At 38.9% G+C, this 26,586-nt stretch overlaps 3 protein-coding genes across 4 annotated transcripts in view; 2 read left to right on the forward strand and 1 right to left on the reverse strand.

Annotated features, from left to right (window-relative positions):
• Positions 1-335: 335 nt before the first annotated feature.
• umad1 (UBAP1-MVB12-associated (UMA) domain containing 1) lies at positions 336-12,453 on the reverse strand. Of its 2 annotated transcripts, none has more exons than XM_022746645.1 (4): positions 12,222-12,453; positions 10,767-10,857; positions 6,497-6,582; positions 336-3,798 (listed from the first exon to the last, which is right to left on the reverse strand). In XM_022746645.1, the coding sequence occupies exons 2-4, from the start codon at positions 10,846-10,848 to the stop codon at positions 3,523-3,525; spliced, it is 444 nt and encodes a 147-aa protein (XP_022602366.1). In that variant the 5' UTR covers positions 10,849-10,857; positions 12,222-12,453; the 3' UTR covers positions 336-3,522. The 2 variants fall into 2 exon arrangements, with proteins under 2 accessions (XP_022602366.1, XP_022602367.1); XM_022746646.1 differs by having other exon boundaries at positions 12,206-12,453.
• A 143-nt stretch (positions 12,454-12,596) lies between these two features.
• rpa3 (replication protein A3) lies at positions 12,597-16,169 on the forward strand. Its single transcript, XM_022746647.1, has 4 exons — positions 12,597-12,866; positions 12,971-13,045; positions 15,703-15,814; positions 15,888-16,169. The coding sequence occupies exons 1-4, from the start codon at positions 12,768-12,770 to the stop codon at positions 15,968-15,970; spliced, it is 369 nt and encodes a 122-aa protein (XP_022602368.1). The 5' UTR covers positions 12,597-12,767; the 3' UTR covers positions 15,971-16,169.
• A 10,272-nt stretch (positions 16,170-26,441) lies between these two features.
• The window catches only part of col28a1 (collagen type XXVIII alpha 1 chain), a 31,714-nt gene continuing 31,569 nt past the window's right edge, over positions 26,442-26,586 (forward strand). Inside the window, exon 1 of the mRNA XM_022746652.1 lies at positions 26,442-26,571. Within this exon, the coding sequence (XP_022602373.1) occupies positions 26,442-26,571 (130 nt within the window). The remainder of the gene's footprint in view (positions 26,572-26,586) is intronic.

Consider the following 26,586-nt stretch of genomic DNA (forward strand, 5'->3'; position numbering starts at 1 on the left):
GCTGCTAACTCCACTAGCTAGCAAGCTTTTATGGGCAGGTAATATTACCTCAAGATTAGTTAGCAAACTATCAAAGAACACCCTTAAAGTAAACTAAAAACAGCACCTAGAGGCTCAAAACTCACTTGGTTTTGAGAGTTTTTGAGATAAAATGTTCTAATATCAGACCTGCTCCTTCTTTTCCCCTCCTGCTCCTCCATGGCTATCAACCTGCCTGTGTGTGCACAGTGCTACTGATTGAGATCACATCACTGTGGGTGTGTGGATAATTCATTTTCATGTTTTGGGAATAAAAAAAAAAACTTCAATGCTAAAGAAAAAAGACAGAAGAATTGTAGCATCAATGAGTAACGTTCTAACTGTTTTAATGTGGGAGGGGTGGGGGCAATTGCACGTGTTCTAAATATTGAGGGAGACATATCCCCCCTTGAAGTGTATGCCTCTGTATGGACTGCATGTTAAAGGCACAACAGGTTTGAAGAGACCATATTTGATCAGCGGTACAAATACAGTATTACTGGGTAAATTCATGGAAACTCGTAATTATCAAAATAAATTAAAGACATCAATCCAGCCAACTTCATGTAATCTATTGAGAAAATGATCAAACCCGGATGAACACATCAATTTTAAAACTACAGATGAATGAAAGGTGAAGTGAAATCCCCTATATATTTTGAGTTAACCAACAACAAAGCACAAGAGACAACTAAGATTTATGCAAGTACATCAATTCTCAAATAAAAGCTGATATTCAAATATTGGCTGAGGCTGCAGCAAAAACAAACCAAGGCTGGGCACTAACAATGCCTGAGAAAAAAACACTGAGTAACACCTGGACTATGACAGCTCTCAGCTCTCAAGCCTAAAGAGTTAATGTATTACATCAGGCTGTTCTAGTGACTTCCTGTTATGTGGAGTACCACATCACTATTCAGCATCAATTAAAAGAGATACGTTTCATACAGTTCACAACATTCAGTGTTTAAAAATGTAACAAGTGGTGACACAGCAGGTATACCCTATGTACAGTACATGCTGTCATAACTTGAAACAATGTATGTAGAACTAAAAAGTGCACAAACTGTGTACTGAGCCAAGTCAGAACTGATCTATGTATAATTGACTGCATTGAAAGGAAAAGTGTGTTCCATACACAGGAGAAGCAAAGACCAATGGAAAACACAGACAGAATAAATTGTAAAATTAGTTAATAATGGCAGAAAAACAGGCTGGATCAAAAGGAAGGCCGATTTAGGAAGCAAAATAAAAGCATGGCGGACATTTGTGGGGAAGAACAGCTGTAAAATATTTAAAAAAACAATTTTTGTTAGAAGTGTTGTTCCTGCATATAGTCAAACATATAAATGACATCATATAAGAGCTGTAGTTAGTAAAATAATTTTTACTGCACATTTTCACTTTATCATTCAAACAGTCTCCTCATGTTGCAGCTCCTACATAAACAGATGAGACTTTCTATGCTGTGATTCTAGTGAAGAAGGTCAGCATTTTTGTTACACCCCCAAATATCCATGACTAAGTAAGTGAGTGATAGAGTTGAGTTTGTGATTAAGTTACACTATTGGTCCGCTGAGTGTTGGGCTTTTCCCATTGGCTGTTGCTCTTTTCTATAAAGCAAACATTTTCTTTGATGTCATTAGGAGGTATTTACAGCAGAGCCACAACAGTTTTCATTTTCAGACGGATTTAGTGACTTAAATAAAAAACACCTAGCAGCAAACCTAGAAACTTTCCAGAGAAGAGAGTCTGAAGTTCTGCCCTCTCTGTTCAGTGAGTCTCAGAGAGGAGGAGCAGCAGCAGTTTGTTACCCCAACGAAGGCTGTACTCTGTGTGAGACTAAATAAAAAAGATATTGTGTCTCTTCTAACTGATCATGTTACAGTAAATCTAGCTGAAATCACAGCTCAGTCTTTGTCTTTAAGTGATGTTTGGTGATGTTGTCAGATGACATTGTGTTTATTAAATCAGGACTTTAGCAGCAGCTTGGAAGTGACTGCTGGTTAACATGTAGTCTTAGTGGGCCATGTTAAAACACTGTATATGTGATCACAGTAACCAGCTGACTCTAGGCTGAATGCACATACGACGCAATGATGTCATGAATGTGCTAATTAGTGTATTACATCATCTAGCAAAATGTACCCACGTTCCATTGACAGTAGTTGTTTACAGTGGTTTTCACCTACGTCCTCAGTTCCTCACATCGACCACACACAGTCCAGACATGTACCAGGTTTTGACCTGGTCTTGTTGTCTGTGTGATTCCTTGTCCAAGTACTAAGCTTTGAATAAAGCTATTGATTCATCATCCTGGTAACATATCCTCAAATGAGCTAAAATGAAGTTCTCATAGTGAATTTAATGACACCCTATTATAAATAATAGACAGCTGACACAAGGACTATGGAACCATATGCAATAAAATATCAACTTCCCGTGAAGGATAATTCCAATTTAGTACAAATGGGTGTTATTTTTGTAGTCACAATACAGTTTATATGTGTAATAAAAGCACTGTACTCTCCAAGTTAATCATGGAGATCTGGAAAAATGGAGGCATTGCTAAAAGTCTGGTGGGACAAGAGACAGCAGCTGTAGCCTGTACACACGTCTTCACAACCCAAATCATCTGAACCTGACTGCTACTGCCAAATTTGAGACCTAAACTTAGACCTGAAGTTATATTTACGTATGCTTAGTTAGCCAAGCTAACAGCTACAACTGTACACTCACTCCTCCCTGTGGTCACTGAGAGTCTAGTTGCTACAATAGACACACAGATATAGACGACGGGCAGCATTTTGAGGATAACCAAACATGAACCCAACCCAAGCCCAGAGTTTTACACCGCTAGAAGGCTAAAAGCCTGTTACTTTGTCTGGACCTGTCAGGTTCCGGGTGCAGCAGAATTCTAGTAAAAGGAAACCAGATGATCAGATAGGTGTAAACAAAGTTGAAAGGTTAGTTAAAAAACAAAGGGGAATGGTAACATTATTACCCACACTGCCCATTATAGAAGCTACTTTGACCTATCATATTTATTATAATTGCTGGCAATGACAGGTTAACACCAACATTTCAGGTGTGTTTATTTTTGGTTTTACCTTGTTGACCTCTGTGCAGCAGTGTTCGCAGGTTGTAATAAACCATAATTATCCTGTTCACAGTTACACAACATCATTGGAACACATTGTACTTCCTGACTGTGTTCACACAAGCCAACTCAACCACAAGTCCATTCAGTTCCTGCAAAGCAATAAAGTTAGAGCTTTTCATCATCATCAGTTCTACAGTGAGTCAGATCTCCATGCTTCCTTCAGTTCATTTCCAAAGATTTACTTTGAAATTTAATGAACAGGGAGTTAATTTCATAAATTCAATGCTTTGCAGTTCTACAACTTTTTGATTTTTAATGTAATTTTAGTGAGTTTTTATTCGTTCATAATTCCACACAGTATGAACTCCTAATAACAGTCCTGATATTGAAATTCAAACAGACTAGGCATTATGGAGCACAGAGTTCTCTAAAGTGAAGTCATACTGAAAATTAGCCAGGTTGTAGTTAATGTCCCGGGACAGCAGCACATCAGGGATGAGGGGGAATCCAGCCTGCATGGTAAGGACATGAGGAGCCAAAGTGAAGGGAACATCCCTAAGGACATCTGGGAGAGCTGAAGCAGCTTCCACTGCTGAGGGTCCCAGTACGGGCCCCATGGTGGGTAAAGCTGCAGGGAGCACTCTGTCAGTGGGTTGATCTGGAGTTGTGTAGGATGACTGTGAGGAAAAGGAGACACAGATTTAATGTCAGTGTACAGTGTACCAGACAAGAATGTCAGTGGTCCTGGTCTGGTGGTCAGTATGAGCAGAGAGCTGAGGTATTGGATATTTTATCCTGATATCAAACGTTGGATGAGTGCATCCCTATGAGATTAGTGTTACTGTTTCACTTCCAGAGCTGACACAATCAGACAACAAACAACAATGCTGACAAGTTCATATGATCAAACAACGTACATTCTTGTTGATCCTACTATTAAACACATTTATTTTGTTGTTCTCACTGTGAAATTAGACATTCTTGAGACTCAGGTTAATTTATTTATTGATAATTACTTTTTACAGTGCTTTGTTTAAAGTACACTGGTTACTCTGTGACACTGCAGGGCTTCTTATTTGTTGTGGCACTGTGACAGAACGACGTTAGAGGTTTACATATCCAAGACAAGTTAGTGCTGAGATTAAAATCCCAGTTTGAATATGTTGAGAACTCTGTCAGTATTTAGAAAGCAATCCTGCCCCATATCAGTGCTAATTAATATCAGCTGGTTTATGCCTAAATGATGGCCTATAAAAAGGTTTTGTCATTACCAAGGTGTCACACAAATGGCATCTCATGATGGGTAAAAGCAAAGAACTCTCTCAAGACCTACGCAACCTTATTGTGGCAAAACATACTGATGGCATTACAGACGTATTTCTAAACTTCTGAATGTTCCATTGAGCACCATTGGGGCCATTATCCGGAAGTGGAAAGAACATCATTTCACCATAAACTAGCCACGACCAGGTGTTCCTCGCAAGATTTCTGACAGAGGAGTCAAAAGAATAATCAGAAGAGCTGTCCAAGAGCCAAGGACCACTCGCAGAGAGCTTCAGAAAGCCCTGGAATTAGCAGGTACAGTTGTTTCAAAGAAAACAATAAGTAATGCACTCAACCGCCATGGCCTCTCTGCACACTCACTGCACAAGACTCCAAAGCTGAAGCTGAAGAAAAAGCATGTTGAAGCTCGTATAAAGTTTGCTGCACAACATTTGGACAAGCATATGAAATACTGGGAGAATATAGTCTGGTCAGTTGAGACCAAAATTGAACTCTTTGGATGTCATAGCACACACCATGTTTGGAGGAGAAATGGCACTACACATCACCCCAAAAGCACTATACCAACAGTGAAATTTGGATGTGGGAAGATCATGGTGTGGGGCTGTTTCACAGCATATGGTACTGGCAGACTTCATATTATTGAAGGAAGGATGAATGGAGAAATGTAGCGAGACATTCTTGATAAGAATCTGCTGCCATCTACCAGGATGCTGAAGATGAAACGAGGGTGGACATTTCAGCAAGACAATGATCCCAAACACACAGCCAAGGAAACTCTCAATTGGTTTCAGAGAAAGAAAATGAAGCTGCTAGACTGGCCCAGTCAATCACCTGACTTGAATCCAATTGAAAATCTATGGAAAGAACTTAAGATCAGAGTTGATAGAAGAGGCCCTGGGAACCTTCAAGATTAGAAGACAGTTTGTGTGGAAGAATGGGCCAAAGTCACACCTGAGCAATGCATGCCACTAGTTTCTCCATAAAGGAGGCGTCTTGAGGCTTTCATTACCAACAAAGGCTTTCCTACTAAGTATTAAATAAATTTCAATAAGGGTGTTCAATACTTTTTCCCTGTGTCATTCCACTTTATTACACATTACTTAATTTATGAACATATGTGTTTTGATTTCTTTGTATGTGTGGATTACTTGGGTTGTTTCTGACATCTGGTGACAATTTCATGTCAATAGCCCCATTAGAAATATATTTACTGAGAAAAATGTTGACGCTGTATGTTCACTTAACACATATTGTGTTAAACTGTGTCAGAATTAGCGTATGAATTCTGGAGTTACAGCTAAAAATGTGTTACTATTGACAGTACGGAAGCATGAAGATGCAAAAAATTTCATTTGATCAGTAGTTAATATAAAAATATTGATGACTTGACTTTAAGTAAAAGTGAAAATAGTGACACAAACCAATATGTGAATGATATAAAAACTCCTGAACATAAACATATGGGTTCACCGAAGTCAACTTTATATTATGAGGCACTCACCAACTGTGGGACTCATGGTAACTGGAGACCGACCTGTAAAAAACGAGCCCACAGGTCGTCTGTGCAGCAGGTTATTATGACCCATAGTTGTTTTGTTTCTAGGCGACATCTAGTGGTTGTAGTAATTACGACAGGAGCAAAGGGAAAAGTGCAGTGACGTAGTATAAAGAGACAAAGTCCATGTCAGGAGGAGGCTGTGGTGGATGGATGAATATGACACAGGAGAGTGGTGTTCGATTCCCATGTGAAAGTAGCAGTTTATGTTGTTTCTATTATCCATGAGCGTTCGACAAAGTTAACCATGTTGTTATGTTGTAACCATGACAACAAATATCGTTTATTGAAAAAGCACTTATTTTAACCCAAATCACAATCTTTTCCTAAACTTGAACATAACCAAGCCATGACAGTAATTAGTAACCATGGTGACAGCATCACAGCACTGGAGATAGTTCTGTATGAATCATGCAGGACATGCTACTGGTCTCAAAGGCAAATCACTTGGTAGAGGAATAAAACCTTTCCAGGTCCTCTCCTCTGGTGAAAACACTTTGTTTTCTTCTTTAAATGTCATTTCATGAGCTCACCTTTGATGGCTGCACTATGACATTTGTTGACGGGTGTGCGATGTTCATGTTCTGCATCTTCCTCCTCTGTTCTTCAAATGTCTCTCCTGCAGAGCAAATAAAGCAGATATAAAACATTTTACTAAAAATACAAAATGGCAGCTCCAACTGCCAAAGAGATATGGAGGTGATATTACAAGCTTTCAGGATTCAGTTTAACTAAACAGTCAGTTTATACCAAAGAATGCCAAAGGGGTGAGAGAAGCAACATGTTGGTCATTCCAGGTCTCTCCAGACAAGGTTTTTTCCTGCATATATGTGTCCATGACCAACACTAGATATATGTAGACAGATGTGGACAGTCAGTGTCTCAGGCATAGGATGTTCTTTGCCACAGCCCCTTTCTGAATAGACAGCTATATTTGGTGGCATTTTACCCAAACTGCATTGCACCAACATTCAGATTGATCCACCACACTGGCAACATTAACACATACATAAGATTTACTCAGAGAGAATTAAGATCAGGACAGACTCTTCTAAATCAACTGGGATAATTTTGCTTTATCCTGTGATTAAGTACAACTGTGGTAAACTGTACATTGTCAACATTAAGCCAAATACATTCACTGCAAGACCATGTTCCACTCCTGTCAGCCAAGAACAGAAACCTGAGGCTGCAGTGGACACAGACAGACCAACACTGGTCTGATGGATCCAAATTCATTCAGATGTCAGTCAGAATTAAAGTCAACAAGATGAATCCATGGACCAACCTGCCTGGTGTCAACAGTCCAGGCTGGTGTTGGTGGTGTGATGGTGTGGGGAATGTTATTTTCTTAATACCAATCAATCATGGTCTGAATGTGAGTATTGTTGCTGATCATGTTCATCCTTCATGACCACAGTTGAACACCTTTGAGATGTGGTAGAACAGTCTCAGAGGAAAGTTTCGAGGCTTGACCCAGTATCACTACAGTGTTCCTAATAAAGTGCTCAGTGAGTGTGTGTTACAACAACACTGTAGCTATTGACTGATTATACTGTTTGTAACAACATTGACAAAATAAGATACAGATGTGCCAGAACATAGACATAAAACCCTCTGGACTAGTCCATGTCCCTACCTATTTTAAGGTTATGCAAGGGGCCTGGCAGCAGGCTGCTGTCACTGCGCCAAATCATTAGATCGCTCGTCAAGTGGCTGAAACACTGAGTGAATAGAAGTGCTGATGGGAGGAGAAAGTGAGAAGGTACTGCTGTTATCCTCCTCTTCCTCTCCAGGGCCAAGCTGACTTTGTCCACAGAATGAAATCATTCACACTGATGTCACTGGAAGAAGAGAGTTTTCCTCAGGGCCGTCTTTGTGTGCCTTTAGATCATATCCACAGTCATCTGACCCAACATCAGCTCAGATAATGTTTCTCACTGTTGTCGGCCATGTTTACTCTTATTGTGGTTGCAGATGTGTTTTTTCAACATGAAGCAGTGAATCTGAAGTCAAAGTGAGTTCTTGGGGTTTGGGGATGTTCACATCCTGATTCAGTTAGCAGTGAAGTTTAAGTTCAAATTAAAAGTAAAAATCAGTTTATTTCAGATCCAATGTGCTGGAGTACAGAGACTTAACTTAATGGCCCATATGTACAATTATTTTCTTGATTAATTACCTCCATTAAGGAGGACATGTTTTCACCCATGTCTGTTTGTTTACGCAAAAAGTACTGAACAGATTTGCACCAAACCTGGTAGAGAACCTCGGCATGGACCAGGAAAGAACGCATCACATTTTGGTGCCGATACAGTTAAAGGGGCAAATCCAGCAATTTTTAACAGCTTCGATGCTATTGTAACTTCCTGGTTAGAGTACTATAACAATAACTCACTTACATATCTCAGGCATGACTTAATCCACTCCAGCTTGTGCTGCCAGACTTCTAACAATACTTCAGAGTTGATTTTAAAATGATTTCATCATCTATAAAGCACTGCATGGAAAGGCCTGAGTACATGGCTAAACTTTTGAAAGCATACAATCCTTCATGATTCTGTGATCATCACTAGCTTCAACAGTGTCTGTCAAACTGAACTTGCATTCATAGCCCCTAAAACTCTGGAACATTTACCATATCATATTAGAATGACTGATTCTGTTAATGTTTCTAAATCTTAGATTAGATTAGAGATTAAAGATTTCAATCTGCAATTATTGCCACCTCCTATTTTGTATTTATCCTGTATTCTTGTCTGTGAGCCCCTGATTTGTTTTTAATGTGTTTTAATCGCTTTGATTTTATTGCTATTTTAATTCACTCTCTTTGTTCAGCATTTTGTAAACCTGTTTATGAAAGGTTCTACACTGTAAAAAATAGAGAAAGAAAAGATTATCATCATGAAAAGATGTTTGGATTATCCTACCATGAGAGAGCTGCAGTGTGTGTTATAAACCTTCAAGATCCATAAATATTCCACAAGTGATGCTTCTGAGCCCAGTGATGGCGATGCTGGGAGATGGGAGATTTTTTAAGCCATTCACACAGGATTGCTCTCTGCCTGGACAACTACACACACTGAAGAGAAGGGACACTACATGGCAGAGGTGACCGGCAGCCTCGCCCTGCTCGAACCTCCACAGCCTGAGCTTGGTCTGGCCTGTCTGATACAGTGAGGAGCCATGCACCTGTTATTCAGTCCTGCCTGGTACCATCAGATCAGATGAAATCTACCTGATGGTTCATGAATGAGAAAGAAAACTTTACAGTTAAGGACAAATGCATTCTCCCCTCATACTCTAAACCTCAGGTGAGCAGATTTGATGGAGCTGTATCTGGGACGTCATGTTTGAGTGTATATGAACCATTCACCAGCACTTTGCTGCCTACAGTATGAGGCCGTCTTTTATAGATGGTAGGCAGCAGGTTTACAGTCAATGTCTGTGAGCTCAGTTGGTTATCTCAGTCTGAAAGAGAAAGACTGGCACCCACACTTGCTCTCTTCTGCCAAAAATAACATGCAGCTCCTGACCATCTGTGTCAGCTCCACCAGCTCTTCCAGTTAAAGCCATGAGAAGGATTAACAGCAAATAATACTGCACTTCTCTGGGAGTGAAGTAAAATTTGGTTTAATTAAGGATTTACCTTGCTCCATGTGGATGTTTGTGGTTTTGGGTAGAAACAGATGGCTTAGACAAACCAGAGAAGCAGGATATATATACAGTTGTCACCTCTACTGGGCAAATATCAAAACAAAACCCCTTATGTACACATTCTTTTCCAGTGTCATGCAATGTTGGCTAACTGCCAACATTTTATTCCAGGAGTTGTAATGTCTGCTACCTTAACTCATGTGTTACGATTATTAACTGATTTAAAATATTGTTTTGACAAATAAATCTTGACTTAAAATCCTCTTACTGGCTTTTTCTGGGTTTTAGTACGATTCCCTTCACGGTCTCATCACTTCACATCCCACACTCAGACTTGGGTCACGCACTGATCACCTCTGCTGCAAACACACTCACTCCATTACTTCCACATTGACCCTGCTGCTATTGGACTTTGCTGCTATCTATCCATGTTCATACAGTATACCTCATACAGCTCTCATGCCAATATGCACACTATACTGTAGATGTGTAACATAGTTTTTTATTGCACTAGGACTATCTGTCATACAGCCATATTTTTATCAAAATGTGTACAGGCAGTTATTTATCTGTACAGTTGTTTATTTGCACTAGTGGTGTCATTTCCCCATGTTGTTATTGTTACTGTCTTTCTCATTATAATATTAAAGGTTACTGTTTTGCACTATTGTTGACTGTTTTTTCTGTGCACTGATGTTGTTTCTTCATGTCACTGTCACTGTTTTTTTTCTTCATGTGTACAGTTTGTCTTGCACTGGTTGTGTGTTCTTTGTTGTGTGCGGTGTGCTTCTTTGATATCTATTCTATGTCTCTTTGTATCATTAATGAGCTTTGAAGTGACTCTAACATGACGTGATTGACCACTTTCTAATACAGTACATATCGTTAAAGGCAGAATGAAGGGAACATCACACCAAACTCCACTCCGAATTCTGTCAGTTTAACAATGCCCTGCTTATAGGGAACGATGGATAATATCAAACCAACACATCAAACCGACCATCCAACTTACTAAACTTACTAAAAATGTTTCCTACCACACTCTACCACTGCTTATTTACTATTATAGGCAACTTAAACAGCCAAATATGGTGTTACTCCAAACACCACAATGTCAGGTTCATGTTCATATAAGCGTGTGTTTCTCACCGATGATAACAAAGCCTCCATCAACTTCCTTGTCAGATGTTGACTTCTTTGTTTCTTTACGCAGTCCAAGGAAACTCAACATGATTCTTCTCTGTCAATAAAAGAAATTAAAGGTTAGACCAGCAGCCATTAGATCATGTGAGCTGCCAGTGTTAAATTCGTCACACTGAATTGTTAGAAACCAGTATTAGAAATTATCATTTCACTGAATTACGACTTCATTTACAGGTTTGTTCACAAAGTTGAAAACAAATAAAATTCACAACTTAAAAGTATAATTATGTTGGATGGTGTGTGCTTCACAGACAAAAAGCTCCTCCTGCCAAACTGTTTTGGAACTCTACACTTGAAAATATTTAATGGAAAAACATTTGTAATTATAAAAAAAAATTGTGTCATAAACAAAATTAGAGAAGTTCCATTTTAAATTATACATTCAATTTATTCTGTGAGCTAGGTACTTTCAAGGTTAAGAGACAATATTGATGGAAAATGTACTTTGCAATTGCAAAACTGAGAGTCATTTATTTTATGAGTACCTGTCTATTAAATTGTTTTGGTTAGATATATTTCTATGATGAGAATGATATTGATTGTAAAAACTATTTGTTTTGAATATTTTTTATTCCATATGGAAAATACTGAAGCTGCCAATACAAACTGATTAAAAAGAAACCACACATATAACAATTCAAAATAATAATTGGACATTATATTGATTGATTACATGGACTAAGAACAGTAAAGCAATAAAAACAATAGTAACTTGTAAAGCCTTAAACATTTTCCTTTAATATCTTTGTTTTCTTTCATGGTACCCCTATGTATATAGTTTTCTTTTGTCCTTTAGTCCTTTTGAAATACTTTTGTTTATTATATTCGTTTCATCATCCTTATTTATATGCTGCATTTATTTCCTTTGATTGTATTTTTTTAATTTGTATGTATTGTTCATATTTTAATATGTATCTTATTTCAGAAGTTCCTCCATTTTCAATGTTAAATTATTTTAATAAGTTGATATGGAAAATATTTTGAACAATAAAGCATTAACAAAAAAAAAGAAAGAAAAAGAAAACAAATTTGAAAGCATTTTTACATTTGAGCTACATTACAGGAAAAGAGCCTTCCTAAAAAGACACATAAATAGATAAATAAATAAATAATTGAACATTAAGCTTCTGAATACTGATTCTGAATTACGTTTACCTGATACATATCGCCAGGTCACTTAGGTTTCGATTTCATTTTCAAATGAACCAATATTAGCAACTGTTTACTAAATCCACTGTTTACTCAATGTCACACGCCACAGCGCTGCACAGCTTATAGCTATTTGTTATTTTTGTTGATACGACACCACAAATTCTTTTTATTGAGTCTACTTTGAGCAGGCAAGATGAAAACTATGCGATGAAGTGATAAAGTGACGGTCTTACTGTCGCCGTGTCTTACTTTGTCTTGACCAGAAGTTCAGAGTAAAGTCAGTTCATGGCTCCGTAAGGTTTTTACTGCCAATAAGTTTAGTTTACTTCGGTTAGTTTCCACTTTGTGAGCTACCAAGTGTTGGTTTAGTTTCCCCAACCTACTATAAACCACTGAATATAACCTAATTATTTTTTTGTCTTCCTCCGTGCAAGATCATCCATGTTGTTATGTTATAACGTGACGTCACTGACCTCAATATGGTCCGTGCTCGTGTAGAAACTATAAATGCCACCGTCGGTTGCGCTGCAGATTGCAAACATGTGTCGGAACCATCCATTGATGTTTCTGGGGAATAAAATGTCAGAGCACAACGGATGTGTCATAGTAAAAGCTGAGGGCGTTCGATTTAAATTCCTGGGTTTGCCGTAACTACAAGACAATGCGGGTTTAGGCGTCATTTTAGATACTCCACCCGCTCGGGCCACCGTGTGAAACAAAAGTATACAACGAAGTATTTCCCGCGCTATTCAGCATTATGCGAGCTCAGTAAAGCCATCGACTCCAACTCGTAAAATGGCAGGAATAATGGACGTCCCAAAACCAAGAATAAACTGCTCTATGCTGTCACAGCACATTAACAGACCGGTTTGCTTCGTTGGGCGTGTGGAAAAGGTTCGTGTGATTTGCAGCTAGTTTAAATTAAAGTGTGTTTGTAAACATGGTGACTTGCACTGTGGATGCCAGTAACATAAAGTGGTTATTCCATGCGTTGTTAGGTTCACCCAACAGGAAAAACGTTCACTGTGTCGGACGGAGAAGGAAAGAGTGCAACAGTTGAACTCAACGAACCCGTGAGTACATTAAGTGACGGTTTAACGTTACTTCTCTAAAACTGAAGGCAATACCTATGTGACGTGTTGATTCTCTAGACTGGGTTTAATAACTCTTCCAAACAGGAAGCGATGTAAACCAGCCTGTTTTCCAAGAGAACTAGCCTTATGTGTATTTACCAGTATATTCAAGTCTCAACATCTGTCTTTTTTTTCTTTAAAAAAGACAGATGTTGCGACTCTTTTTCCTTATCCAAATGAAGATGGCTGCTGGATATGACTCAATTTATATGATGTGAAATAAAATAAATGTTTCATTAGCAACTAAATATGTCTATATTCATGTTATATTGTGTTTACATTTACATTTGTACATTGTACAAATGTAAATGTACAACACTTTACATTGTAAAGACAACACTTTACATTGTAAAGTGTTGTACAAAATGAACAAGGGGGAGATAGGTCAAAATCGTTATTTATCAAGTATATTTTTTGTTTACAGATATAACATAAGTCTTCTATGGGTCTGGAAATACTTCAGAACTGCAAAAAGTGTCGTTAAACCTTCAGGGGTTTTCTCAGATCGACACAAACTGTAGCTAGAGGGCAGTACTGATGTGACTGGGTTGTTTATAAATGTTTAAAAGAATAATTTTCCTAAATAAGAAAGGACAAAAAGCAGCTTATGTTTCATTCAACAGAGTCATGGTCACAACAGTAAGCAGAACTGTTAAACATGGAGCAGGCAGCTGATTTTCTAAGAGACTTTTACATGACTGAGGATGAACTTGGGACATACAGGAATGTATTCAAACAATAATAATGCTAGAAATCATCTTGCGATGGGATCACAGCAGCTGTGAAGCCCATCTGTAGTTGTTACTACATTATTGGGGCATTGTGCTTTCTTCAGCTGTAACAGCAGGAGAGATGCTGGTACTCTGAGGTCTAGCCTCCCTGCCATCAGCAGCTGCTACCAACCTCACCACTGTCACCAGATTGTGTGGGTGTGTTCAGAATGGCCCGTCTTGCACAATGATGACACAGTAAGTGGCAGTTCTCTCAATCAGTAGTCTGCACAGTTTTCGCGTCACCTGTCAGACAGACAATGCTGCTGTGACTCCTGTTGCTTGGAAAATCAGCTGGCTGGCCTTTTGTTGTAGCTGCTGATTCTGAAGAGAACTTGGTTCACTCTCAGTTAATCCAAAGCAGGGTGCTGCTGTTGAGGAGAAGAGTGTTTGCAGGCTGCTGTGAGCAGGCCGGTAAGAGAGCTAGTTTCTCAGGTAGCAGGGCTGACCTGGGCTGGGGCCTTGTTGCCCTTTGAAGAGCAGAGAGGAGAGAGCAGGAGCTGCTCTCCAGAGCAAGCTGAGAAGAGGAGAGAGAGCAAAGAAGGACAACTTTTGTTTGGTGACACCCTGGGGGGTCACATGTCACACACTGACCAACACTGACTGATAAGTGAGGTCCCTGGGGGCGGGTTGTCCCCAGGTGTGAACAGTGAGGAACTGTGGGGAAGTGAGTTCCTTTGTCTGTGTAAGTTGTGACCTTTGTCTTGAATGAGTATACTACACAAACATATCTACTCAAATTGGCTCCATATAATACTCATCATATGTTCGTATTATATTGAAATATTAAAATTAACAAGGAAAAATTTTAAATTTGTATCTATTTTTCATTTGTCAGATCAATGTTTAATTTGAAAATTCCATCTAAGGACTGTTGGATAGAAATTCAAAAATCTGAATACTTTAATTTCTATTCATGCCGTGGCTTGCTTGAGAGGGCAGGAAGACCTGATTGGTCAGCCTGACACTGTCCTGTCTGAGCTCTGCAGCAGTTCCTTCAGCCTCATGGTTTCTGTTCGGATCTGCATCGTCAGCTGTGAGATCTTATATAGACAGGTGTGTGTCTGTCCACATCATGTCCAATCAGCTGTGAGTTTACCACAGGTGGGCTCCAATCAAGGTGCAGAAACATCTCAGAGATGATCCAGAGAAAGGGAGGAACCTGAGTCACAGTCAAGTATCTGAATACACAGGGCAATGTGATATTTCGCCATATTTTACTTTTTAATAAATTTGAAAAAAAAAGTCTAAAAATCTGTTTCCACTTTGTCATTATGGGTGTTGAGTGTAAATTGATGAGGGGAAATTGTAGAATTTTTGATTTTACCATGAGGCTGAAACATAACATGAAAAGTGAAGACTTTATGAATGCTCTGCATGTAGCTATCAAGCTCTGTGGAAAAAATAGCTGGTGTAACTCACCTCCACGTTGAGCTGGCTGCTTAGATCCCGCCCTCTCAAGCAAGCCAGGGCATTAATAGAATTTGTAACAGTCCATAGTTACAAATTTAAAAAAAATGAGACCAAAATCTCAATTATACATTGTGACAAATGAATGAAAAATACAATTTTAGAAAATTGAATTCAAATTTCCTTTTGCTGATTTCTTTTTATATGGAAAATAAAACTGGGGCACCTTGGTGGCTCACCTAGTAGAGCATGTACCGTTAAGGCAGTGGCACGGATTTGAGTCTGACCCATGACCCTTTGCTGCATGCATGTGTTTGAATAGTGTGTGTTGGTGTCATCTGCACAGCTCTAGAATAAAAGGCTAAACCTGTTTTCAGTCAACAATTTAAACATGTTTAAGTACATTTATCTCTCCAGCTTGAAGAGGAGCTGAGCGGCGTGGTGGAGGTGATTGGTATGGTGTCCAACAAAGGAGGAATAATGGCCACAACATACCACATGCTACGAGAGGACAAGGGCATCCTTTTTGGTAGGTGTCATTTCATGAACAGATGAGGTGTTTGTAACACAGCAGCACTGATGAGTGTCCATCTGTCCCACAGATTTAGAGCTCTATAATGAAGCCCTGAAGGTTGTCCATGACTTCCCCCAGCACTACCCTTTTGAAGTGGCTTCGAGTGGATGAGCCCTCACGTCTGAAGACTGTCCACTCAAGTTGTTGATTTTCGTGCTTATTTCTGTTGTGAGAATAGATTTGCCCAAAGCTGTATTATCTAATAATTTTTTGCAATATAATTTAGACCCTTAAAGAATAAAGTTGGAAGTTTCTTTTCGCATGCAATGTCCAACAATTTTAAAAAATAAAAACAACTTTTTGACTAAGACTATGTTTTGATTATTTTGTTGCCTTCCACCTGCACCAAAGTTGTATAATGTGTGTTTATGAAATGTTAATCACCTGTTTATATCTGGTCTCCATTTTTCAACCCAATCAGTTCTGATGGTTGAAAAATCAAAAGTCTATTATTGGTGACGTTACATTTAGTCCCTATATCAATGATAAACAATGTACTGTATTATCAATATAATGTCATGGCACGCCATCAAACGAGAAGCTTTCCAAACCTGCACATGATCCACTTATTTTTAAACTACAACATTCTTGGCATGTTCTACAGTCAGTTCATTAATCATTAATGCACTAATTACTGAATAAATAGTGACTCTGTGGAACGTTCTGTATAAGTGTGGAATACTGGATGGTCGTTCCGCTCTAATATAAGCAGCATGAACATGGACTGTACTGGGCAGCAGAGGGCAGTGTGACCACATGCGCTGTCCTTAGCCCGACAGATCCAGGGATAAAACTCATTCATACCCTCAAGACTTTGTTTCCTTGAATTAAACTCAAGTTCCTATATTGACCTACAACCTAATGGTGTCAATTATCAAGCAAAAATAGATTTTCCCTAATGGGAGTGACAAATTATCACAATATTAAATGTTCACATAGGTAGTGAGTCGTAATGTTGGTCTTTCTATTGTGAATATCTATTTTAGAGTAAAAGGAGCAGGCACTGAAAAAATCCTTGGCAGCAGATGGGATGAACCATCTTTCTTTCATGATGTAGTAAGACAGCACCAACATCGTATGATAGACACAACACAACAACAAACTGCAGTCAGAGGAATGTTGAAAGCCAGTTAGCATGTTGTTAATGATTCTTGCCATATATATTGTAAAAAAATCTGAGCGCGAAAGGCCTGACGCTAAAATAAATCTTTTTTTCCCTCATCAAACAGTGCTCCTTAGTGAAAACAGAATTTTAGAAATTTTGACAAATTTATTAAAAAGTGAAATCTCACATTGACATAAGTATTCAGACACTTTACAGTTGAAGTTTAGCTCAGGTTCCTCCATTTCTCTTGATCATCTCTGATGTTTCTCCACCTTGACTTTGCCTTTTTTTTTTTTAAAAAATAGGCCGCTATTCTCTTTCAATAGAACCTCCTTCTACCCATCCATCACCAGCCCCAAATCACTGCCACTCCCAAACTAAATGAATTATTGTACACCACTGAAGAATCACAGACATGAGTTACATTTAGAATCCGTATATAAGTATAATCCGTCTGAGTCTTCACCTGTTTTTTCATAAAACTGCTTCAAACGCTGCGTACCGTAAAAGTTGCCGCTCATGTTCACGTTCATCATGAACGCCGTTCATTGAACCACCAGACATGAGGGTGGTTTGTATGTATTTTCTAAAATATTGAACTCAAGTCAGAGCACATTTAAAAAAGACATTGACCAAAGTTCTTTATAGAGATTAAATTATAGGATTATTTGGAAGAATCAAAGGAAAATTAACGAAAGCACAGAATATCTGAATAACATGATAACACAACAACAAAATACAAACAAAAGCCAGTGTGGTCGGGCATGTTGTCATTATGATGACCAAAAGGCTAAAGAAAAGAGATGCGTCTTTAGATGAGTGTCACAGATATCAGAGGATGAGGAAGATCTAATTGTTAGTGGGAAACTTCCACAGTTTAGGGCCAACAACCGAAAAAGCTCATTCACCTTTGGTTTTTAACTGGATGTGTGGAATGGAGAGCAGTGATTGGTCATTAGATCTCAGGGGTCTGGATGTGGAAAAGGGGACGTCGAGTTCTGAGATGTAACCTGAGGCCAGCTCTTTAAAAACAAATCTCCACTTCACTGTAACCAGTGAAGAGAGGCCAGTAAGTAGCATTTTAAAGTTATCATAGGTTTTGAACTGTTAGATATGGTTATATACTTTAATCTACTGTATGGCAATAATTTTTTTTTTTTTTTCAATTTAACTTTTTATATAAATAAGAAAAGACGGCACCGTGGTGCAGTGGTTAGCGCTGTCGCCTCACAGCAAGAAGTTTCCGGGTTCGAGTCCCGGCTCGGACGCGGGGTCTTTCTGTGTGGAGTTTGCATGTTCTCCCCGTGCCTCTGTGGGTTCTCTCCGGGTACTCCCGCTTCCTCCCGCAGTCCAAAGACATGCAAATGGGGACTAGGCTGATTGGTTACTCCAAATTGACCATAGGTATGAATGTGAGAGTGAATGGTTGTTTGTCTCTGTGTGCCCTGCGATGGACTGGCGACCTGTCCAGGGTGTACCCCGCCTCTCGCCCGAAAGGTCCGAAATGCTGGGATAGGCTCCAGCCCCCCCACGACCCTACTAGAGGATAAGCGGTAGAAAATGGATGAATAAATAAGAAAAAAGAGTTATAATGAGAATATTTCCTCTGAAATATATTGGCATAGGAAGTGTAAAGTAGAATAACATTTGAAAAACTTAAAATATTTTTGAATATACTTTTTTTCCACCGCTGACAATTAGAGTGAAATATCTTCTTACCATTAAAAACAAACCATTTTCTGTTTGGTTTATTATTAAGTTAATTTATATGTATTTTGTTTTGGCTCTTAAAGTTGTTGGGGCAGTTTTGCAGCATCAGTTTCAAAGTCGTTCATCACACTTCAGGTAATTGGACAGAAATTATTTTTTTTTTTCATTGGATCTGGTCCTGAATCAGTGTGTAACATGATCCAGTTTTTGCACAGCCCTGGGCCTCAGAGTGTGTTGAAAGGATTTTAAGTCTCATCTTTCCAGAGAATGATAAATTCCCACCACTTCAGAATAGTGACATTAAATGTGATCAAGGAGGAAATTATCTCTGTAAAATATAGTTTTATGGCAAACCAAAGTATGGATGTGTATATCATTATCAAAGAGGCGGGGTGATAATGTCAACTGCTGTAAAAGAGCTAAGTATGTCCCTGCCACCGTCAGTCGGAGGAGTAGCCTAGAGGAAAGCAGCTGCCGTGCTCCAGCAAGTTGAGACACTGCTGTTAATGTTGCAGCATCTGCTCCATCTGCTCCTGTTCACACACACTATCACCTCCATCTCCCGTTTTGTCATGGGAACATCTTCATGTTCTGCCACTGCTTATCTCTGTCAAACCCAGACACACACACACACACACACAGTCATTCATTCTTTTTTTTCTCCTTTAACCCATAAAGAATTTATAGCCCTGACAAATTTCATAAATGTTCAGTTCAGTCAATCAACAAAAAGTTAATTGATCATTTTGATCATTGGTTTATCTTTTACATCATTTATCAAGAGAAATGTCAACATTTGCTGCATTTAGCTCCTTAAATGTTTCTGTATTTGAAATCATTGTAAAACTTAAAAGTCCTGTTAGCCAGCCAATAAGTAACATAACATTCAGCACCTGAATGCCACAGATGTGTTTGAGGTGATGTTGAAACAGTGGCTCCATGGCATTGTTTGTCCACTAGGGAGTGCCGACATGTTTATTTAGGCCTCTAAAATCATCAAGGCTGTAATCTGAAGACTGGGAAAGAGTGATCTGCATTTTCCTGACATTTTATATACTAAATGATAAATCTATTAATTAAAAGAAAGAGAAAAACTGCTGATTAAGTGATAATGAAATGAACTATTTCTATTGTACACAGCTCCTATATGTGGAAACTTATACCAATACTAATTTTTGAGCAGTGGTGGGCAAAAACTGATATTTTAAAGCAGTATTGATTCATTCTGTTAGCCACTTTGGGCAAACTGAACAAGCTGAACACAAAACATTGATATATTATCACCTTTAAAAGTTGTTATGGTATCTATTTATCTATCCATCTATCTATCTGATATTTCGTGGATGAAAATTTTCTGCAAAGTAACTAATTATTATAGCTTTCAGTTAAATGTAGTAACATAAAAACTACAATGTTTCCTTTTGAACTGGATTGGAAGTTGAAGTAGAAAGCAGTATAAAATGAAAAGATCTGTAAACCTAATTACACTTCCAGCTGACACAGGGCAGTATAAGCATTAATTTGGAGTCCTTTTTGTGTCCACCTGATGATTGTAAGTAATGTAATGGACCATTTTTAAGCTTAAAAGGTTTCAAACTGACAGGTATTCAGTGGTTCAGTAGGACACTGACAGAGAAATTCTTTGAATGAGTTAATGGCTCCACAGGCAGAGTGAGGCAAGTTTCATTGCAGCTTTTATAGACTGACACTCCTGAAACTGTCACATAAAATGATCCTCTTGATCCTGCTGGTGGGTCCTCACTGACCACAGCCTGTTTATTTTAAAAAGCAATTATCTGCCCAATTCATCATCACACTCATATATCAGCCTAAGCCTGTCTCTGCTTTCCTGTTTGCCTTTGTCAGGTAGTTTAAGTCATCATCAGTCATAGTAATGTAAATTCCCATCTTCAGATGAATCCATTTTAAGTCTTTTTTGGAGGGCTGGATGTTTATGATGCCATTCTGTTCTGCCTGTTAACCCCAAAATGACCACAATAACTGCTGGACTGAGCTGTGGATCTTGTAAAGTTCTTTATGTTTAAAACCCATACCTTCATACCTCCAAAGGTCATCAGGTCATATTCCACATACCAAAGTGGACACAGACTGTTATTCACTGAAGTTGGCCATGAATGCAGCAGCTCCTCTTGATGCAATGTGAGCCAACATGTCTAAAACAACCTCTGCTTATCTATCACATGCCTATCAGGGCCCCTGAGTGGGGCTCCTGGACCGACTGTATGAAGCTGTCAGGCCTGCCAAAGTCTGAACTGCCACAGGGAGCTTTAACGAATGATCCATGCATGGCAGGTTCAAGAAGACCTCATACCTGCGAGCACCTAATGTAAGAACTCACAGGCCCTAAAACTGTCTGTGGAGCCTGGCAGAGATGCAGCATATGGCACTTTGAAGTTGAAGTCTGTTTGAGTTTGTACCTTAGGCACAGCTGCACATCACAGCTCAAACGCACTCAAGGACATACATCAGTAAGTGAACATATCACGGCTCAAGATCTCAAAACACAGGTATTCATGCACTTTATGTTTTTTTTCACATTTTCATATTGTATCACAGTGTGGGCTCAGGCGTCACCATCTACACTCAGACCCCTCTCATCCTGATACAGTGAGGCCCTGAAAATAATGGACAAAAAGCCTTTCTCACAGCATCACGGTCACATACTGTAAAGATACAATCTACTTATCTTTGCTTTCTCAAATCAGTTTATAAATGTATCAACAGTTCAGCTCCAGATATATCCAAGGACAAGACAGTAACAGTAACTAGGAGCGTGGTGAATCGGTGAACATCCGTCTATTTTTAGCTAATTGTAGGATATAATCAGTTGTGTTGTTTTTGCCATTGACTGTTGTAATGACATTATATATGTAAAAGCCCAACGAGGGGCAGGAGGGGCAAATTAGCAACAGCTACAAACTCTCTGTGCAGCACATTAGTTTCATGCTTTGTTTTGAAATGTTAAATTGCAACGTAAATAAAATAAAATAAACAATGATGACTCCAGTCGCTGCAGCACAAACACACACAGCCAGTAACACTTTGCTGGTGAGGACCATACAAAGTGGGAGAGAATAACAGATGATCCTCAGACACTGACCTGGAACATGTTGACAGACAGAGGAGGAGTCAGGTCATCTACAGAGCTGGTTTGAGAAGTTTCTGTGTATGTTTTCACCTTTTTCCTCTGTGAAAACGTGACACTACTGGAATCCTTTAATCAAAGTTAATCTAGCAGCTTTGTGCTAAGCTTGTCTATATACTGTGCATACCCAACTAATATCTGTACTGAGTCACTGTTTTCAGTAGGTTCATGTATGCATTGACGGTGACCACTTGTGCAAAGGAATGTAAGATGGCAAACAAGCGAGTTCCCATAATGTCACAGCGGTCCTTTAATACTTTTTAAGTTAACACAAAATAAACATACTCAAGGACCACTTACTTGCTTTTTCCTTCTAACAACCTTAGCAGACTATTGCAGCTCACACACAACTTTCAATATTGAGCTTTGTTTAGTTTTTTGGATAATTCCTGCTGCGAGGCTGTGTCACATTTCCTGCCCACCACTAGCAGCTCTCCATACTTGTGTCCAGAGAGTGTCTGGGTGTGCAGCCGTGTGCTGAAAAAAAGCCTGTTGGCCTAGTCAAAATATGTTGAACTGCCGCAGGAAGCGCTCTCTAAACTCCCAGCCTGTTATTGGTGTTGTTGCTGTCTGGCTGTGTTGTCTTAGCACAGAGCTGTCTGCAGACAGCGTGCCACTGCCAGCATTACCACCAGTCTCTTCCCATCCACCCAGCAGCACCAGGCACCCGGGCTGGTTCATCCACTCACAGACTGTCCATATCTGTCTCTCCATATGCACAATATATACAGAGCGTTTTTTATATTAACAACAGATCAGCTGACTAACATGAAAGGTGTGCTCTAATTTGCTGACCGACAGATAATTCTCACCCAGTTCCCCTCAGCTCTACAGAACTTTTTAGCCATTTTCAGCACATTGTTTTGGTTGTATTGTCCACAACTTTACTTTTTTAACTGTTTGTTCAGTCTCACCACTTTTGTCAACATTGTGTCCAGCAGTAGCAGGTAGCTGCTTTCTGTGAACAAGAGATGGTATAAACCTAGTATATGGCTGGACTGTGTTGGGTTTCACACAGTTCCGTACTTGGACTGGCCGTCAGGAGCAGGGAGAAACCCTGGTGGGCTGCCATATTAATGAAGGTTTTACGAACCCTCTCTGTGTGCCTGTCACACTTCCAATTCAATGAGCCTCACCTCCATAAACTACATTAATTATACATGCCATTATTGCTAAAGGAGGCAGAGGAATCGAACAGAGAGAGCAGGAGAGAGAGGGAGGGAGAGGTCATTGCTAACTGCCAAAGAAACTAGCGGACACCAAACACCAGAAACCAGAAATGAGACAATACACTAACTGTAGCAATAAAAGCTCTATTAAGAAATAAATTAATTTAATTTGAAACGCTTACAGGACATGTTGAGTTTATGTTTACCTATAACAGGGCAAATGGGAGTGGATCAAAATGAGGTACCATACTAAAATACCAGTATGACCAATTATACATATCAAACAGAGGGAATTAGAAATAAAGACCTGTCTCTCATAAAGACCTGTTACCTTCTGCAGTTGAGGTAAAATAAAGCCACATTCACTATTTGAGCAAATACAGTTGTTGAAAACTGTTGTGTACCTGCTGTAAATGCACACTGATGATGTAACAGAAACTGTTTATGCCAAATCATTTTGACAGAGGTACAGCCAATGGGAAAAGTCCAACACGCAGCTGAACAATTAACTTCATCACTCACTCAAATATATCACTCAGTCAGTCAGTCAGTCAGTCAGTCTGATAGTCAGTCTGTCAGTCAGTCATTTAACACTGGCCCATGGTGGGTCCAGCCATAAATCTCCAATAAATCCACTATACACTGTCTTCCCAGCACCAAACAGACAACATTAGCTACTGGTTGATGAACATAAAGGCTCATTTAGCAGCCAAAGACAGATATGTTTCTCTGGAGTTGCCTGAAACCAAAATAAAGCTAAAAGGAGACTGAATGCTGGACTCACATTTGTTGGATGGCCACAAGTATGACTAAATGAATCTTAATGTTGTTCTGTTGTGTCTGCTGTACGTGTAAATAGGCAACTGTTTGCTAATATGGTAGTCATAAAACTTTATGGGATAGTTTGTTTACAGCTAGTTCTGCTGCCCCCAAGTGGACAAAAAAGTGTATTACTGCAGCTTAAAGTGTAATGTAAGTGTAACTGTCGTGGTTTGCATTTATGAAACAATTTATCTTATATACATCGTTTATTTTCCATTGTTTAGTTTCCAATTCTTTCTCTTGCCAGGATTTTATTGTCACAATGAACCAGTCCTGGATATGAACCCACTTTAGTCTACTAACTTTTTAATGTGCCGACATAGACATTGAGCACTTATTATGCAGATAGTTTGATCTAGGTCAGTCCAGAGCAGGGTTTATTTTCAGCAGTAGCAAATGAATGTGTTATATAAGGAGATGTTTTCTTCAGGGTTCCAGGTAATATTTATTGAATGACTGGTAACTTCTCACAGAGAATGGTGGCAGGTCTCAGACATATTCATGATTTATGTAAGGAGCTGGGCATGAGGCCTTATCTGAGCCTGTCTGTATGAATTATGGGAGCAGCTAATAGTTTCTCATACCAACATCCTCCAGGTACAATTTCTCACAGTCATTCAACATTCTTAAATTGCCACTCGGCATAGATTAGATTCAAAACATCCTGAATATTACTTTTTTTCTCCCACACCCTGGATGGACCATATTTCAGTCTGACCCCAGACACTGGCCTACTCCTAAATCCACAGTCAGTCCTCTTCACTCTACCAGTCTTTTTTTTTTTGTATATAGGCTACTTGTTCTGTACTGGACTGTTTTGTCTTCTTCTTCAGTGAAAGATAGTTGCAATAACATTTTCTGGATTAACACCCGTTCTCTCTGAGGTTTCTCTGTGTTTGTTGGAAGTGTAATTGGGCTAATTGTTTGCCAATATGGCAGTCATGACATTTTAATTTATACTGCTTTCTACTTCAACTTAAATCCCTTTCACATTGTACTTAATATTCCACCACATTCATTTTCCAGCCTATACTAGTTAACTTCCATCCAGAAAATATCAGTTTATAAAATAGGATGTGTGATATGTTGTTATAGACTAAACTAAGTAGCTGAAATAAATTCCACCTTAAAATGCTAAAGCATTAATATGGTGCTTTAACATACGTCCATCAGTGATAATGATTTAAATACATCATACAATAAAACATCTACTTGTTTGATGTTTATAGATGTTCACATCTATAAAATCTGTGGCTGGTATTAGTCGTGCATTCCCAGACACTTTATCACAATCAGTAATGCAGTGACATATGGGTGCAGATGCATCAGTTTGTTAATTTCAGAAAACGATTTGTCTTCAAAATGAAAGCAGAAAATCTGTCATTCATGAAAAAGTGTTGAGCAGCGCAGACAAATTACAAATAGCGTTTCAAAATGTACTCCAATTTAAACTATGAAATACAACTGTAGCTGCAAACACATTCAAGAGTAAAAACACCATCGTTTTCTCTCTCAGGTAAAGCTTTATTGTGAAAGGAGTAACAGGACGTTTGACTTGCTGTAGTGTGGTTGGCTTGTCACCGGTGAGCGAGACCACTGGTGCCGCTGCTCTCTGCGCCTCTACAGTGGGAGCAGCACATCAGCGCCGGTCGATCTCATTGATGAATGAAACTGGTGCCCTGGTTTCATTAACACACAGGTACGTGACCAGTTTTCATCATGGATGATAATTACTCAAATTGTCAGTGACATGATAATGTGGACACAGGCTGTATCTACAACAAAAAAAAAAAATTGTAGAAAATTTACCCAGAAAAGTAATTAGCAGTTGATGTTGATGATTCAGTGTATTTTATGTACAAGGGTTAATTAAATCTTACAAAATAATATTCACGCAAGTAGTTCTATAGCATCACCATTATCATTATTATTATTATTATTATTATTATTGTTGTTGTTGTTGTTGTTGTTGTTGTTGTTGTTGTCATTAAATGTAGTATTAGTGGTAACAATATCAGTAGTAATTACAGTAGTAGTAGTAGTGGTAATTAGGGGTGGGTGATATGGATAAAATCAGTGTATATAATTCTATATAATGATATTGATATGTATTTTGAAAAACACAGTTTCTGGACAATATATTGAGAAATTGCTCATAGATAAAATAAGCAGACAGGAGTGTGTGTTTATGGCTAGCCCAGTGAATTACTGTAAATACCTGACTGATAAAAAATACTTAATCACATTTATGCAGAAATAATCAAAAAATTCTAGCACTAGTATCAGCAGTGGTAGATGGTAAGTGCAGTAGCAGTTGGTAACAGAAGAGTAGTAGAGGTGACAGTGATGTCAAACAGCAGCTGTGATTGTAAAGATACGACCTCAGCTCTAACAGAGAGCAGCCAGGTGAAGTGTGTAACCCACAGAATGTAGAGGATATCACAATCATCACAGGATGCTGAGGGAATTCAACTGTTGCTTCGGTGAGTAGCTGCTGCAGTCGTCACCCTGTGGATTGAAGTGAAGCTGTGTGGCAGAGGACTGATGGTATTCATTCACCTCTGTAACCCTCTCCTTGTTTCCACAGGCTGAGCAGACCGGAGAATGACCATGCGGTGGTTACGGTTAGGCCTGAAGGTTTTGATTGTTATTTTGACTCTGTCGAGCTTGACCAGATGCCAAAGCAGACGGAGAAAAGGACAGAGGGAGGACAACCAGATCATCATCAATGAGGCCAAAAGTAAGTGTTTCAAAA

This window comes from Seriola dumerili, unplaced genomic scaffold (genome assembly GCF_002260705.1).
Source record: "Seriola dumerili isolate Sdu_G_001 unplaced genomic scaffold, Sdu_1.0 BDQW01000108.1, whole genome shotgun sequence".
NCBI classification, from domain to species: Eukaryota; Metazoa; Chordata; class Actinopteri; order Carangiformes; family Carangidae; genus Seriola; species Seriola dumerili.

What these genes read in the sequence shown, in the direction of transcription:
- umad1 (XM_022746645.1), bottom strand. Translation starts at nt 10,848, where the DNA reads ATGTTGAGTTTCCTTGGACTGCGTAAAGAAACAAAGAAGTCAACATCT. An exon ending in TGGAGGCTTTGTTATCATCG is followed by an intron (nt 6,583 to 10,766) that starts GTGAGAAACACA and finishes TTTGCTCTGCAG; the next exon opens with GAGAGACATTTGAAGAACAG. An exon ending in TCATAGTGCAGCCATCAAAG is followed by an intron (nt 3,799 to 6,496) that starts GTGAGCTCATGA and finishes TTTTCCTCACAG; the next exon opens with TCATCCTACACAACTCCAGA.
- rpa3 (XM_022746647.1), top strand. Translation starts at nt 12,768, where the DNA reads ATGGCAGGAATAATGGACGTCCCAAAACCAAGAATAAACTGCTCTATG. An exon ending in CAGTTGAACTCAACGAACCC is followed by an intron (nt 13,046 to 15,702) that starts GTGAGTACATTA and finishes TTATCTCTCCAG; the next exon opens with CTTGAAGAGGAGCTGAGCGG. An exon ending in GGACAAGGGCATCCTTTTTG is followed by an intron (nt 15,815 to 15,887) that starts GTAGGTGTCATT and finishes TCTGTCCCACAG; the next exon opens with ATTTAGAGCTCTATAATGAA.